Here is a 16089-nt window from a genome sequence, read left to right as displayed (position 1 = left end):
AGACTTCCTTAGTGTGGTGTGTGGGCTCAGTAGCTGCAGCTCCTGGGCTCTAGCGCATAGGCTCAGTGGTTGTGGCATAAAGACTTAGTTTGCTCCTCAGCATGTGAGATCTTTCCAGATCAGGGATCAAACCCAGGTTTTCTGCATTGGAGGCAGATTCTTTACTACTGAACCACCAGGGAAGGCCTGTGTAATTTATTTTTAATGTACTATCACTATCATTTTTTGGCGGCTCTTGCTGCTTCTAGGCTTTCTCTAGTTGCAGTGAGCGGGGGCTACTCTCTAGTCATGCTGCATGGGATTCTCACTGCGGTGGCTTCTCTTGTTGTGGAGCACAGGCTCCAGGGCGTGCAGGCTTCAGTCGCTGTGCTGCACTGGCTGAGTTGCCCCTCGGCACGTGGGATCTTCCTGGACCAGGGATTGAACTGGTGTCCTCTGTGTTGCAAGGCAGATTCTTAACCAGTGGACTACCAGGGAAGCCCTATTTTCTCACTAAAACAGCCAAAAACGCTTTGTGCAGTGGTGAGTCAGGTCACCCTGAGGTTAAATTTATTTTTCGTTCACTCACCACTCATCACTGCTCTGTGCTGGGGGTTCGGGCTGGGTCCCCGCTTTCACGAAGTCAGCCCGAAGCAGGAGTGTACAGCCCACAGAGTGGGGCAAGCCCTCTTTAGTTTCAGCTGGATTTCTGCCTGGTAGATCTGCTGGTTTCCTCTCTTGCTTAGGATGGGTGCGTGCCACGTCGCTTTAGTCATGTCTGACTCTTTGCAACCCCGTGGACCGTAGCACGCCAAGTTCCTCTATCCATAGGATTCTCCAGGCAAGAATACTGGAGTGGGTCACCGAGCCCTCCTCCAGGGGATCTTCCCGGCTCAGGGATTGAACTCGTGTCTCTTAAGGCTCCTGCCTTGGCAAGTGGATTCTTTACCACTAGCGCCACCTGGGAGGCTTCATAAAGAAAGCCTATTGGATTCTACTTCAAAAGAGAAAACTGATGAGACACTACCTAAAAAGATATGGCTAGTGAAGATTATTACTGCTTTGGATGACCACGGGTTTACAGTGGCCTCCTGAGGTAAGGGGGCACATGCCCACTCTAGGGAGACCTCAGGAGAACCCCATGGCCTCATATGATCTCCTGGACTCTGCCAACTTGTCTGCCTGGGGGAAGGTGAATTGCCATAGCCCCATGAGAGATGCAGGTTTGATCACTGTGTCAAGAAGACACAGAGGAACAGTCTGTGGTGTCACAAAGAGTCAGACATGAAAAAAAAAAAAAGAGTCAGACATGACTGAAGCAATTAGCACACAGCACACATAACCCTACTCGTGTTCTTTGCATTCTTGGAGAATTTTTTTTTTAGGGTCAAAATTTTAATTTAAACTTGATTCACATATTTTATACATTACTCTTTTTTATTGATGTATATATATTATTGAAGTATAACTGATTTACCATGTTTCAGGTGTATAGCAAGAGTATTCAGTTATACATATATACATATATTATTTTTCATATTATTTCCCATTATAGGTTATTATAAGATATTGACTGTAGTTCCCTGTGCTATACAGTAAACCTTTGTTGCTTGTTGTGTATCTGTTTTTTTTTTTAAATTAAAAATCTAGCACTTATTCTTACTAAGCAAGCAAGTGGTATACATTATTTTTTTGTATTGAGTATAGGCTATGCAAATTAAGCTATTGCAATAAATAGAAATGTTCATTACTTTGCAAATATAAAGCAAAATCAGCTAATACAAGCAATACAAGCCTGTATTAATCAGAGCTTCTCCCCATGAACATTTCTCAGCCCTCTCCTCATGTCCTTCTCAGAACTTTCTGGTCTTAGATCTTGTAGCCCAGATGGAGGGGGATGGTGGTCAACAGTGTTTGTCAGTCAAGCAGAGGTGCCAGATGAAGCGTCTTTTTTTCATTTTCCTCCTTCCTGAAAACCTGAAGCGTTTGAAGGTTATAGGAATTGCCCTTGACTTGCCCTAATAGCTGAGCCTGTAAAAAATCTGCCTGCAATGCAGGAGACCCTGGTTTGATTCCTGGGTTGGGAAGATCCACTGGAGAAGGGATAGGCTACCCACTCCAGTATTCTGGGGATTCCCTGGTGGTTCAGATGGTAAAGAATCCGCCTGTAATGTGGGAGACTTGGGTTCGATCCCTGGGTTGGGAAGATCCCCTGGAGAAGGGAAAGGCTACCCACTCCAGTATTCTGGCCTGGAGAATTCCATGGACTGTGTAGTCCATGGGGTCTCAAAGAGTCAGAAACAACTGAGCAACTTTCACTCCCTTTCTCGCTTCCACAGATTCACGTCGTCCACTACAATTCTAAATACGACAGCTATGAGGAAGCCCAGAAAGAGCCTGATGGTTTGGCTGTGCTGGCGGCCCTGGTTGAGGTAGGCTGAACCTACACACTCGAAGTTATAAACGTGTAGACAAAGGGTTTTCCTACTTGTCTCTCCTCATGTGTTCCCGAGCTCACGGTTCTTGGAAACACTGACTTGATAAAAGATGTACTCTTTTAAAGAAAAACATTTGTTTACTTATCTGGTCTTAGTCGTGGCACGAAGAATCTTTGTCCCTTGTTGCAGCATGCAGCATCTATGAGACATGTGGGATCTAGTTCCCTGATTAGGGATCAAACCTGGGCCTGCTGCATTGGGAGTGTGGAGTCTTAACCACCGGACCATCGGGGAAGTCCCTGAAAGACCTACTCTTTCCCCAATCCTTGCTCACAATTACTGTGGTGCTTCTGGGTCACCAACCTCATGGATGATCTGGACAAGCTGAGTTAGAAGAGCTGATCCCAGAGGGGCTGACTTGACAACTGGTGTGAGGACACAAGGAAGCCTGTGGCCCAGTAGACAGAGGCCACATCCCTGCATTCCTCAGAAAGTCTGGAGGGTGGGACTTATGTCTAGGCAGCAAGAAGTGGTCAGTGAATACGGTCCCCTCCCAAAACAAGTATTATATTAGCTTTCCTGGTGGTTCAGCTGGTAAAGAAACCAACTGCCAATGCAGGAGACACAAGAAACACGGGTTCAATCCCTGGGTCAGGAAGATTGCCTGGAGAAGGAAATGACAACCATCTCTAGTATACTTGCCTGGAAAATTCCATTCCTGGGAAATTCCAGATAAGCCTGGCAGGCTACAGTCCATGCGGTCACAAAGAGCTGGACACGACTAAACACACACACATCAAAAACAAGCATATCAGTGCTCTGGAAATGGACCAAAGACAAATAACAAGGTAAAGCACTTATTTATGACAAATGGTGAGAATTTTGAGTAAGAACAATGGGAGTTTGTGGGCTTTCTTGCCTGGCACTCTTTCCATCTGCTAACTTGGTCAGCAAGTAATCCTAAAGGAAAGCAAACCTAAATATTCATTGAAAGGACTGATGCTGAAGCTGAAGCTCCAACACTTTGGCCACTTGATGGGAAGAACTGATTCACTGTAAAAGACCCTGATGTTGGGCCAGATTGAAGACAGGAGGAGAAGGGGACAACAGAGGAAAGGATGGTTGGATGGCATCACTGACTCAATGGACATGAGTATAAGCAGACTCCGGGAGATGGTGAAGGACAGGGGAGCCCGGCATGCTGCAATCTCTGGGGTCGCAAAGAGTCGGACACAACTTAGCAACTGAACAACAACAACTTGGTCAGCAAGGTAGTTTCATCAGGGCAGGTGAAGAGGAAAACCAGCAGCTTCACTGCCTGGTACAGGGATTCATTAGATTTGAAGTAGAAACTGAAAACCCGTGCCTGAGGGGCATTGTTGATTAAAGCAGCAAACAACAGAAAAGACAGAAAAGGAAAACTCGCAGCTCTGGGAGTCCTATCACGTCCTAACTGAGGTGAGCGGCAAGGGGCAGACCAATCAGAAATCCAACTGGGAGATGCTGAAAGTGAGAGACCCACAGAGCGTTTGTGTCCACTTCCCCAGGCCTGATAGAAAGTGAAAGCTGAGTCTGACTTGGTAACTGGCCGACCTTTGAATGTGCTCCTCAACCCACACACAGATCCATCATCTTGGGCTCCTGGGGTCTGAGCACAACCTCTGCTAAAATCGCTGAGTGACTGTAAAATTGTGCTGACCATAGATGGTCCTAGGCTAAAAAAATAAAAATAAGACTTTAGACCTGAGCAGACTCATCAGCTGCTACACACTACTATGGACACATATTCTGCAGATAAAGCCCAGGCAAGTCACTGAAGAGTTACGGGAACAACAACAAAAACCCCACAGGACAGTTTTTAAAAAATCAGAATTTAGATTTGCTACCATATATTATGTAAAACGTCTAGTAATTGAGGAAAAAGTTCAGCATGCAAATAGGAAAATGTGATCTGTATTTAGGAGAAAATGCTCAGTTGTGTCCAACTCTTTGTGACCCCATGGACTGTAGCCCTCCAGGCTCCTCTGTCACTGGAATTTTCTAGGCAAGAATACTAGAATGGGTTGCCATGCCCTCCTCCAGGGGATCTTCCTGACCTGGGGATCGAACCAAAGTTTCTTGTGTCTCCTGCATTGGCAGGTGAATTGTTTACCACTGCACCACCTGGGATGCTCTCTAGCACAAACTGATGTAAGTTGCACATTGAAGTCACTAGAGCAATCATTAATAACTTAAAATTGTTAAATGGTACACTGAAAGTATTTGCTTATGAAAGGTAGCTAGAAAAACAGAGAAAGAGATGACACATTTAGAAAACAGATAAACAACAGTCAGAAATCCAAGGAAGGGGGTTGGGAGGAAGGAGAGGGGGGGATGTATGGGAGAGAGTAACATGGAAACTTACATTACCATAAGTAAAATAGATAGCCAATGGGAATTTGCTGCATGACTCAGGGAACTCAAACCTAGGCTCTGTAACAACCTAGAGGGGTGGGATGGGGAGGGAGGTGGGAAGGAGGGTCAAGAGGGAGGGAACATATGTATACCTATGGATGACTCATGTTGATGTTTGGCAGAAACCAACACAATTCTGTAAAGCAATTACCCTTCAATTAAAAAATAAATTTAAGATTAGAAAAAGAAGAAATCCAAGAAAGTCTGAATTTTCACCCAGTGGAAGAATGGATCAGCATCACTGATTGAAAAGAACCATTGTCCATAGATCTTTTTCACCAAAAGCAACTTTTCTGACTTCTAACAAGTAAACACTCATTCAAAAAATGGAGGATGTCAGAGGTCAGCATTGGAGCAGTTCTGCCTTGGACATCTGGCTCTAGTCCATCCAGTCAAAAGTCCTGAGGATGAAGAAGGGAGCACTTGAGACCAAGTCCCCTCATCATAATGAATCTGGGGGCCTCCCTGTTGGTCCAGCAATTAAGACCCTACGCTTCCCCTACAGGTGGTATGGGCTTGATCCCTGGTCAAGGAACTAAGATTCTGCATGCTGTGTGGCAGTGGCTAAAAGCAAAAACAAAAAAACCCACAGTGAATCTGACTGTGGCTGACATTGCCCAAAACAAGGTCACTGGGGATATTTTAACAGTGACTTTGGCCATTGCATGAGGATATCACTAGATACTGCCAAGAAGGTCTCTTCCAGGGAAGCTGCCAAAATGCTTCAGATCTTGTCTTTCTGGAAGAAACTGGTGAGCCAAGGCAGTTGGTGCAAAGAGCAGCCAGACTGTCTCCCCAGATGCCTTGCTGCCCTCATAGCTCTGCCCAGCCAGCCAGGATACCGAACAGCTGAATTAAGGGAGAGTGCCAGAGGGAGGCCCCACCTCCCTCAGGTTAACGGCTCCGTTTCCCCCGCAGGTAAAGGATTACGCTGAAAATGCTTACTACAGCAACTTCATTTCTCATCTGGAGGACATCAGGTATGCAGGTAAGAGAAACCACCAGAAGGTGCACCGGGGCGGAGGCCTGAGCCTGAGTGTGATGGGGCCGGGGGGCCGGGAAAGTCATGGGTAGGGAGGGTGGCAGAGAAGCCTTCCAGGGGACACTTCAGTCCCCGTGCAAGGTCACTGGCTCCAGCAGTTCCCGTGGTTGGCTCAGGCTGTGCACACCTCTGAGAGACCCGTTCATAAACTACCTGTCGATTTCCACTACTGGAATGTCTGAATGGCCAGAGTTCCATGAATGAGGGATATTTTCAATTAAGTCACCCTCACCTCTGGCCCCAGCTGGTAATGATGATCCTGGTCCTTAGACAGAGATGAGCTCCTTGGTTTCTAGTTGAGAAGAGTCTCAAGGGTGAAGCCTCTTGTCATGGTGTCTGTGAATGCAGTCACGGCGCTGGTCTCCCTTCTCTCTGCCTCCAGAAGGCAGGGTTCTTGTCAAAGCATTTGCCCACTCCCACGACTGAAGCAACTTAGCAGCAGCAGCAGCAGCATGGTCAACTCTTGACCTTAAGCTGTAACCACGTCTGCTGCAGCCTTGGTTCTGGGCATCTCACTTTGCCCCATATTCTGGACTCCAGTTCCCTGACCTCAGTCCTCACTCTCTCCAGGAATCTCCTGACTTCCAGTTCATGGGCTTCCATGTTTTCACTACTAGTCACGCTTCTTGCCTCTCAATTCTCTTTACCTGGCTTGGATGCCACGGACCATCATTCTGACACACCCATGCAAATGCTCTCCAGCCCTCCACAAACTCACCTGGTAAAGCCCTAGGCCAACTTCTACCTTCTCAGAGCCTGTAGCCAAACAGCCTATAGAGAATGCGCCTGAGAGAAACACAGATATTTCTAATTGGTATTACTTTCATTCCTAGCTAAAATATTAACAAGTACTAACACTGCTCAGAAATCCTAAAATACTCCTCTGGGCATTTTCTTTTCCCCTCTCCACAATGATTGCATCACCTTTTCTCCTCTCTCCCGAAGCACCCCCTCCCTGGCCCCAGCTTCTCCCCTGAAGGGGATGCCTGACTTCCCACTTCATGGAGAAGGTAGCCAGACACTCATCTTCTTAACGTGGCAGTCCAGTGGTTAAGACTCCCAATTTTCACTGCAGGGAGCACGGGTTCAATCCCTGTTCGGGGAAGTAAGATCCTGCATGCCATGCAGTGTAACCAGAAAAAAAAAAAAAAAAACTTAGAAATTTTTTGCCTGTTCATTGGGCTATGCACTAGTAGACTTCGCAGCCTTGGTTAAACAAGCCTGTCTATGTATATATCACAATGATATCCTCTTTGCCATTAAAAAAAATGCAGAAGTGCTCAGGGAAAGAAGCAGAATTCCTGCCTCGTGCATCATCTTGAGTTGCAGCATGTGGGATCTAGTTCCCTGACCAGGGATCGAACCTGGACCCCCTGCAATAAGAGCACAGAGTCTTAGCCACTGGACCACCAGGGAATTCCCATGAGTGTCCCCTTTCTATAGACAGGTGAGTATCCAGCCAGGGCCACCCAGCCAGAGGAGGTACTTGAGAGGGTTTCTCCCCAAAGTCTTTGCTCTTAACCCTTTCCAGGAAGCAGCACACTGGGTGATGTTTCTCAATGATCAGGTTCTAAGTTCTGCTTAAATCAGGAGATTTAAAGATGGTGAGATCTGAGCCAGAGCTGTCCTCCCAAGGGGCAGCAGCGGTCCCCAGCATTCCTTCTCGTCCCCTCTATTAGGACAAAGCACGGTTCTGAGGGGCCTTGACATCCGGGACATGCTACCTGGGGACCTCCGCTACTACTACAGCTACTTGGGATCACTCACCACTCCTCCCTGCACAGAGAACGTCCACTGGTTTGTGGTAGCAGATACTGTCAAGCTCTCTAGGACACAGGTAATGTACAAGATTGCTTTAATATCCAAGTCTCTCCTTTCCACGACCTGATCAATAAGAGCGTTCCCCTAAATCTTACCTAATGCCCATACCTGAGCTCCTATAGTGTCTTCTGTGTCCAGGGCTGTAATGCTTCATCTGTATCACCATGGGTGATCTTACTAGTGCTGTGCTATGGCAGAAATGGGCCAACAGGCATCAGAGAATCCAAGAAATCTATAGGCAATGCAACAAAAACAAAAAAAAAACTGGAAACTGATCCAAGTCAGGAGAAAATTTGCATAGTGAAGGCAAATATTTATTGAGTGCCGCTCTTACCAGGTTTACATGTGCAAACTCCATGTCCTTATGGGGCTACATTCTAACCTCATAAATGACTTTATGCAAGAAGGTCAGCTTCAGATTTAGTCGTTTACCGTCTAAAAATGTCTGTAGCCCTTTGAGGGGAAGAGCTGTATCAATCGTCTTTTGTCCTTGAGCTTAGCATGGGTGCATAATAAGTATTTGTTGAGTTAAATAAAAGAAAAAATGTTACTGAGTTTGCAAAGCAAACCTTCTGGCTTCCTCAGAAGCGAATATTTTTCTTTTTAAAATTTCCATTTCCCTATTTCAGGAAAAAGTGCAAAGACCCCTCATTCTTACATCCACATATAAAAACAATGTCAACCAGGTTGAAAGTGCCCTGAGATACCTAACAAAAGTCAACGTTAGTTATCTATGAATAATGCACCTTAAATTCAGATCTAGAAGAGTTTCTACAAATAAAATTATCTGAGATGAACTCAAATAAAAAAAAATCACAAAATACCAAGAAAAAGGCACTATGAGTGAGTGTCAGCAGAATCAGACCTACAAAGATTTCAGATACTGTTTAATTATCAGCCAATTAATATAAAGTATGTTTAATATGTATAAAGAATGCATAATATGTATAATTAAACATATTTGATATGTTTAATATGCAGAAGAGTTTGAAATACAAGGAAAGAATGAAGTGTAAAAATGACCAAGTAGGGCTTCCCTGGTGGTCCAATGGCTAAGGCTCCGAGCTCCCAATACAGGGGGCCTGGGTTCGACCCCTGGTCAGGGAACTAGATCCCATATACCATAACTGAAGATCCTGCATGCCTCACCTAAGACTTGACACAGCCAAATAAATAAATAAATATTAAAAAAAAAAAATGACCATAAACTTGAAAAAAAGTAAATTGTTAATTTCTAGAAATGAAAAGATAGTCACTGAAATTAATAATCCAACAAATGAGTTTAATAGCATGTAGGACAAGTTCAAGAAAGAATTAGTAAGCTGAAAGACAGAGCTGAGACAATTATGCGAAATGCAGCACAAAGAGAAAAAGAGGTAGAAATATGAAAAAGTAGAGAGGTATAGAGAAAATACCAGAAAGACCTGAAAAATGTCAAGTTGAAATTATAGTGGGAGAAGAGAGGTGGCATAGAGAAGAGGAATAATTTGAGAAATGTTGACTGACAATTTTCCAGAGGGTTGAAAGTCACCATGTTATATATTAAGGAAGCCCAACGAGTCAGTGAAAACAAAAAGAAGCCCACACTAAACACATCACAGTGAAGCCACAAGCTATCAAAGCAAAGAGGAGATTTAAATATCAGCCAAAGAGAAAAGATATATTTTCATGAAAGAAATACAGTCAGACTGAGAGTTAATTCAACGCAGCAACAACGAAAGTCAAAAGCAGTGCAACAACTTTTTCAAAGCCCTGAGAGAAATGAGTAGCTTACCTCGAGTCATACGGCAGCAAAAATGTCTCTCAAGAATGTGGACAAGGGACTTCCCTGGCGGTCCAGTGGTTAAGAATCTGCCTGCCAGTGCAGGCAACACAGGTTCAATCCCTGGATTTGGAGGATCCCACATGCCTCAGAGCAACTCAGCCTGTGCGCCACAACCACTGAGCCTGTGAACCTAGAGACTCGGCTCCGCAACAAGAGAAGCCACTGTGCTGAGAAGCCCTCACACCACGACAAAGTGTAGCCCCCACTGGCCACAACTAGAGAAAGCCTGAGTGTAGCAGTTAAGACCCAGCAGAGCCAAAAATAATTAAATAGAATTTACTCTAAAAAAAAAAAATGTAGACAAAAACACAGGAATGTTCAGAAAAACAGAAATTGAGCTTGCTACTTGGTATGTCTCTGTTTACTTCTTTCTCTCTTCTCTGCTATCGGCTAAATACCCATAGAAAAAGATTGAAAGATATTGTCAGAAGAATGATTGGGTGGATGAATGCCAAGGCACATAGTGCCCAGAACCACTGCTGGACTCGAGATCTCCTTTATCAGAGTTATATAAATCCAAGTGCTGGTTCAACTGTTAACTAAATTAAAAAAAAAGTCACCCAGTGCCTCTCCTCTCATTAATTCCTTTCGTGTTGCTGGCAGGTTGAGAAGCTAGAGAATTCCTTGTTGAATCACCAGAACAAGACCATCCAGAATGATTACCGCACGACTCAGCCCCTGAACCACAGAGTGGTGGAGGCCAACTTCGTGTCTCACCCTCATCAGGGTGAGTGGGATCAACTCTGGTTTGTTCTTTGCCCTATGCAATGATAATTTCCTGTTTCCCTCCTTCTCTGGGTAAGCCCATCTCTTCTGGCCACAGTAAGGGAAGGGGAGTCATCTGAACGGCAGGGGGCTCAGGTGGACCAGGGGGCTCAGTTGGACCAATCAGAATGGGGCTTGGACAAAGAGGATGACTCATTTTCCCAGTCCAGGTAGTGGTACTACTGAGTAGGACAGAGGGGGTGATGAGAATGAACCAGCTCCATAATATTACCTAGTATTGGCCAGAGACAGTGGGAGGAGCAAGATATCAGTAACACAAGATGCTCCCATAGAGTGTCGGCTCATGTTAACCTCATCATGTCCAACTCAGTTATTTCCCCCACACTTCTATCTTGGTCTGCATTACAAACCCATCCTCAACTCCTCCCATAAATTCCCTCAAGGTGGGGTTAACTAGACCACATACTGCTTATTACCTTTTCTTGCGGATCAAACTGGGGGTGGATTAGCCACCAAATGGCCTTTGAGCCTCCTAGGTGGGTCAGTGGTAAAGAAACTGCCTACCAATACAGGAGAAGCGCAAGATGCAGGTCAGATCCCTGGGTCAGAAAGACCCCCTGGAGGAGGAAATGGCAACCCACTCCAGTATCTTTGTCTGGGAAATCCTATGGACAGAGGAGCCTGGTGGGCTACAGTCTATAGGGTCACAAAGTGATGGACGCGTCTGCATGCACACAGGTGAAGCCGCAGACGCCAGGACGCTGGAAGAGGGTATAAGTGGTCCAGTTTCCCCTGGACCTTCCAGTCCAGGAGGTGGGGCTTCAACTGTGTTGGTTTGACTTACCTCATTTCTGTGGTCACAGGAATGTAAATATTCTGCAATTTCCCATTTTATTTTGTCCAATTCTCTGTAAAGTGGTGGTGAACTACACACATTCCCTGAATTCATTGTCTTTACAGTATATTCCTATTAACCATTCCTGAGGACTTTATTGGAGTAGGAAATGGTAATCTACTCCAGTATTCTTGCTTGGAAAATTCCATGGATGACTTTATATTCTCTAATAAATAGACCTGGTCTCCAGTCAATATTACCCTATCTCTACATGTACCTTGCAAAAGTTAAAAATTTCCATACATACTCCCCAGCACAATAAAGCTCCATTTATAGTTTTCTCCCCATCTCTCCTGGTTCATTTATTATTTTCCCTTGTATCAGTCTGCTCCTTTCATACAATACTAACAGGAAAAATGACACCAACTATAATTTTAATTTCCCCATATTATACTTTATACAATATTGTTGTTGTTCAGTCACTAAGTCATGTCCAACTCTTTGCAACCACATGGATTGCAGCATGCCAGGCTTCCCTGTCCTTCACCACCTCCCAGAACTTGCTCAAACTTGTGTCCATTGAGTTAGTGATGCCATCCAACCATCTCATCTCTGTCTCCACCTTCTCTTTCTGCCCTCAATCCTTCCCAGCATCAGGGTCTTTTCCAGTGAGTCAGCTCTTTTCATCAGGTGGCCAAAGTATTGGATGTTAGCAGTCACAATTTCTTTTTCTAAAGGATGACATCCTCCTAAACAGGTCCAATCTAGCAGACTCAACAAAGGGAGCTTAGATCCATTGATCTGTCTCCTTGTTCTAATTTTGCTATGGTCCCTGTTTAACATTTTATGCTATTCTTGCAACAAACACAGATTGTATCATTCTCCATATGCCACTTCTCAAATGCTCTTTCCATTGCAGCAGGGCAGGAGTGTCATTTCAGTGTACTCTCATGAGCGATCTCAGAGGTTCTAATAACCACTTCTTAGTCCAGAATGTTCCATCTGGAGGTATGTCATTTTTGCCGTCACTTCTGAGACTTGCTCTTTAGGAGGAGTACACCAACTTCCAGGCTTCCCTGGTGGCTCAGTAGTAAAGAATCCTCCTGCCAATGCAGGAGACTTAGGTTCCATCTCTGGTTTGGGTTTCCTTCCTGGAGAAGGAAATGGCACCCTGATCCAGTATTCTTGCCCGGAAAATCCCAAGGACAGAGGAGCCTGGCAGGTTACAGTCCATGGGGTCACAAAGAGTCAGACATGACTTAGCAACTAATGACAATGATAACAATAGCAACAACATACCAACTCCCAGTAGATAGGAAGAGGGCTTCCTCCCAACCCCAGCCAAGGGATCTGAACAATGCCCTTCCTTTACTGAGAAAAGAACAGAGAACTAGGCATCATCTCACTCCAGATTTACTCAGACCCAGACTTCTATGTAGCAACCCAACTGCACAATCCACATGATATTTCATAGTTCTATAGAATCCATACCAGATGGGTTAATATGATCAACTCATCAAAGATGAATGACCCGAGAAACAAAGATCAGTTATAAACACAGGAGAATAGCAAAATCGGCCTTCTTGCAACTTATTTATTAGAAAACACCTGTGTTTTCTAAGGTAAAGGCTACTGAGCTTCACATGAGAAACCAAGGGTCAAGAGTTGAACCATCTTTGACATGTCACCCCTTGGATTCTGGCAGCTTACAAGCCTAAATTCAGACATAGCAAGGATGCCTGAAGCCAATGGGATGGGAATATGGCGGGCGTATGAAGGAATCAAAAATATTTTTCCTAAGTATACATGTAGGGAATGGTGTCTGGCAGTCCTGTGTCCCCTGTTTTCATGAATCTCTTCAAGGTTCTGACTTTTTCCTATTAACTCTTCTTTTTATAGAACATACTTCAGGCTCCAAACTCCACTTTTATCTAAACAACATTGACAAAAACCTTGAGTACCTGAGAAGATTTATTGAACAGCAGTTAACAAAGAGACAAAGACAAGGGTATTGGCACTGAAGAGTGAGCCCTGCCTTCTGTCCAAGAAGCCCTGGGTGTCCAGATCATGCCACGTCTACCAAGGCAGCTGCTTAATTTACGATTAAAACAGGAGAAGCCATCATCCATGAACGGAAGTGAGATGGCTTAAATGCATAAGGGTTTGAGCGAGAAGATACCAATGGGAATTGACTGGAATAGAAATTTAACTACCCTCCTCTCGAATCACATACAATAATTTGTCTTAATTAGAAATCAACCTGAAATCCTGATAGCATTTAGATGAAATAAAATAACTTTGGAAATTTGTTATTTAAAAACTTATCTTTTCTATTCCTTTGTGCCATTTCAAATATTGTTTCTTTGCTCTATCGGGAGGGACCCAGGTGATGGGGTAGAAATGAAGGTGGGAGGGATTTCCAGCTTTTTTCAAAAGTTCCCACCGACATTATTGAAAGGTTAAAAATGAAAGTTTCCAATCAACAACTGATATTTTTATAACTTTTATGAAAACTGTAAGTACTATTGTTTGTTTGTATTATTATTGTTAATTTATGCTTCCAACTTTTCACTATTACAACAATGCAGAGTAGGAATTTGGCTGAGTTTAGCTTAAAAACTGACTTCCCTGGTGTCTCAGACCAGGGAAGAATTCACCTGCTACACAGGAGACCCAGGTTCAATCCCTGGGTTGGGAAGATCCCCTGGAGAAGGGCATGGCAACCCACTCCAGTGTTCTTGAAACTAAAAAAAAAACCAACACAACAACAACAACAAAAGCCAAAAACACTCAAGGGAAAAAAGTAAAATGGTTTCAGGTGATATTAATTTGGGGCTAATGTTATTTCTCTAGATTGTCATTGTGAACATTTTAAAAACTATCTGCATTGGCAGGCAGACTCTTTACCACTACACCACCTGGGAAGCCTTTTAAAACTAAATTGCTGTCAACTTTGTGATCCAAAAGTTTTGTCCTGGGAGGGAGATGCGGAGGACAGAGGGCACATTGCATCCTAGTGACAGCAGAAAGTGTGGCTCTTTAAAAAGCCACAAAAACAGCCTCCTGCTGTCAGTGAGAAGAAAGCCACCTGGCCACCCGCCCCCTTCAGGGGCAAGCCTGGGTCCCCCAGGAGCGCTGGGAGGACCCCCTTTGCAGGCTCTGCGATTTCAGAATTCCAAAACTGGTTTCCATGAGTTCGTGGTTCTCAAGAGAAGTTTTGAAAAACAAGACATCCCTTAGAAACAGCCCCTTAGTTGTTCCACGGTGCTCTCAGTAGACGTTCCTCTCAAGAGTGCCAGAATCTCCCCAAAGGCCTTCTGTGCCGGTGCCATTTTGTGAAGGACTAACTAAAGCAAAGGTTTTTCTGAAGGACGGATTAGAGAGGGCTGAGCGGACCGGCTGTGTTTGAAGGGAAGCTGCTGCCCTCCAGTGGCCACTGTGAGAATGGCGGGGCCTGTGCCCAGGGGACCCTGGCAAGCCCCTCCACCTCTCCCATCTTTCCTGTTGGTAACCTGAGGCCCAAGGACCTCTGAGAGTTCTTCTGTAAGTTACAGGCGTATCAGGGACAAACATTCCAGTGCAAGTCCCTGGACTTCATCATTTTTCACACAATGAAAGACGTGGAGTTGCACTCACTGGGCTCTGGTCCCTCTTACTTCCATGTCCTGCTTTTAGAATTTCAAAGCATCATCACCCCTGGATGATAGATACCCAGCCCTTCCCAACTACCCTCTTGTCACCTGGGGGGCCACCTCCCCCACCCCTGCTGAATGGACAGGCTGGCAACTCAGATGCCCTCTCTCAGGCCTGAGCTGGCGACTTGAGCCCAGCTGACATGAGGCCCAGCTGCCGTCCAACCGAGGCCATGCAGAGGGGCCCAGGACGGCACCTGGCAACCCCGAACCTCACACAGGGGGAGCAGATGCCACGCCCTCCCAGGGACAGCTGCTGTCCAGAGAGAAGCTGCTGGAGAGAAGCACAGAAGGACCTCCCATCTCAGAGAGGTGGTTCAGTGTGGCTGAGAGTGGTGGGTGGTGAACGCTGGACTGGGCTGTACTTCCTGCCATTAGAAGTCCCTTGGCCACAGGCCTCGACTGAACAGGTTGATTGCATTTTTGCTCTCCACAAACACACGATCCCCAACTAAAACACAACATGTCTCTTATTTTGTTGGAGCTTCAGAAAGCAAACAGCTGGAGGACCTGGTTTGATTATCTCCAGTTGAGTTAACTGGGACCAGATAGTGTGCTCCAACACAGCATCTTAGTGGGGAAGCAGGAACTCAACAGATGTGAAAATTGGATCACAAAGAAGGCTAAGTGCCAAAGAATTGATGCTTTCAAATTGTGGTGCTGGAGAAGACTCTTGGAAGTCCCTTGAACCGCAAGGAGATCGAACCAGTCAATCCTAAAGGAAATCAACCCTGAATATTCATTGGAAGGACTGATCCTGAAGCCTCTATATTTTGGCCACCTGGTGCAAAGAGTTGACTCATTGGAAAAGACCCTGGTGCTGGGAAAGATTGAAGGCAAAAGGAGAAGGGATTGGCAGAGGATGAAAAGAATGGTAGATAGCAGCATGGACTCAATGAACATGAATTTGAGCAAACTCTGGGAGAGTTGGACAGGACTTAGCAACTGAACAATATCAAGGAACACACCTCCAAGTACTGTGTAATTACCACTTTCTTGTTGACCCCTTGGAACACTGTAATTGGCCTAGGGAACAAGTCAGGAAGAGGTAGGGGATTATTTTCAGGAGTTCAATTCAGTGTCCTCAGCTCCACCAAGGAAGATCCCTGGGGTGAGTTTTAGGGTGTCAGTACCCAGAATCTTCCAGATGCATGGTAAATTGCCCCATTGGCCCCTGCTCCAGAGCTCCCCACCCCACCCCTGACAGCATAACAGGCTGCTGGGGGGTGGAAGCTGAGAGAGAGGGGCCCCCGCCAGCTCCACAGTGGGTGCTCACA

At 45.3% G+C, this 16089-nt stretch overlaps 1 protein-coding gene and 1 non-coding gene across 2 annotated transcripts in view; one reads left to right on the top strand and one right to left on the bottom strand.

Moving 5' to 3' along the window:
* The window catches only part of CA6 (carbonic anhydrase 6), a 34903-nt gene extending 21463 nt beyond the window's left edge, over positions 1 to 13440 (top strand). Inside the window, exons 5-9 of the mRNA XM_043923674.1 lie at positions 2319 to 2411; positions 5790 to 5859; positions 7593 to 7750; positions 10163 to 10286; positions 13020 to 13440. Coding sequence (XP_043779609.1) covers positions 2319 to 2411; positions 5790 to 5859; positions 7593 to 7750; positions 10163 to 10286; positions 13020 to 13141 — 567 coding nt within the window. The 3' untranslated portion in view covers positions 13142 to 13440. The remainder of the gene's footprint in view (positions 1 to 2318; positions 2412 to 5789; positions 5860 to 7592; positions 7751 to 10162; positions 10287 to 13019) is intronic.
* TRNAK-CUU lies at positions 7257 to 7329 on the bottom strand. Its single transcript has one exon. It is a non-coding gene; the product is annotated as a tRNA-Lys (tRNA).
* Positions 13441 to 16089: the final 2649 nt, after the last annotated feature.

This window comes from Cervus elaphus, chromosome 14 (genome assembly GCF_910594005.1).
Source record: "Cervus elaphus chromosome 14, mCerEla1.1, whole genome shotgun sequence".
Lineage (NCBI taxonomy): Eukaryota > Metazoa > Chordata > Mammalia > Artiodactyla > Cervidae > Cervus > Cervus elaphus.
The sequence above is the reverse complement of the archived record's forward strand: the minus strand, read 5'-3'. Positions and strand labels throughout refer to the sequence as shown.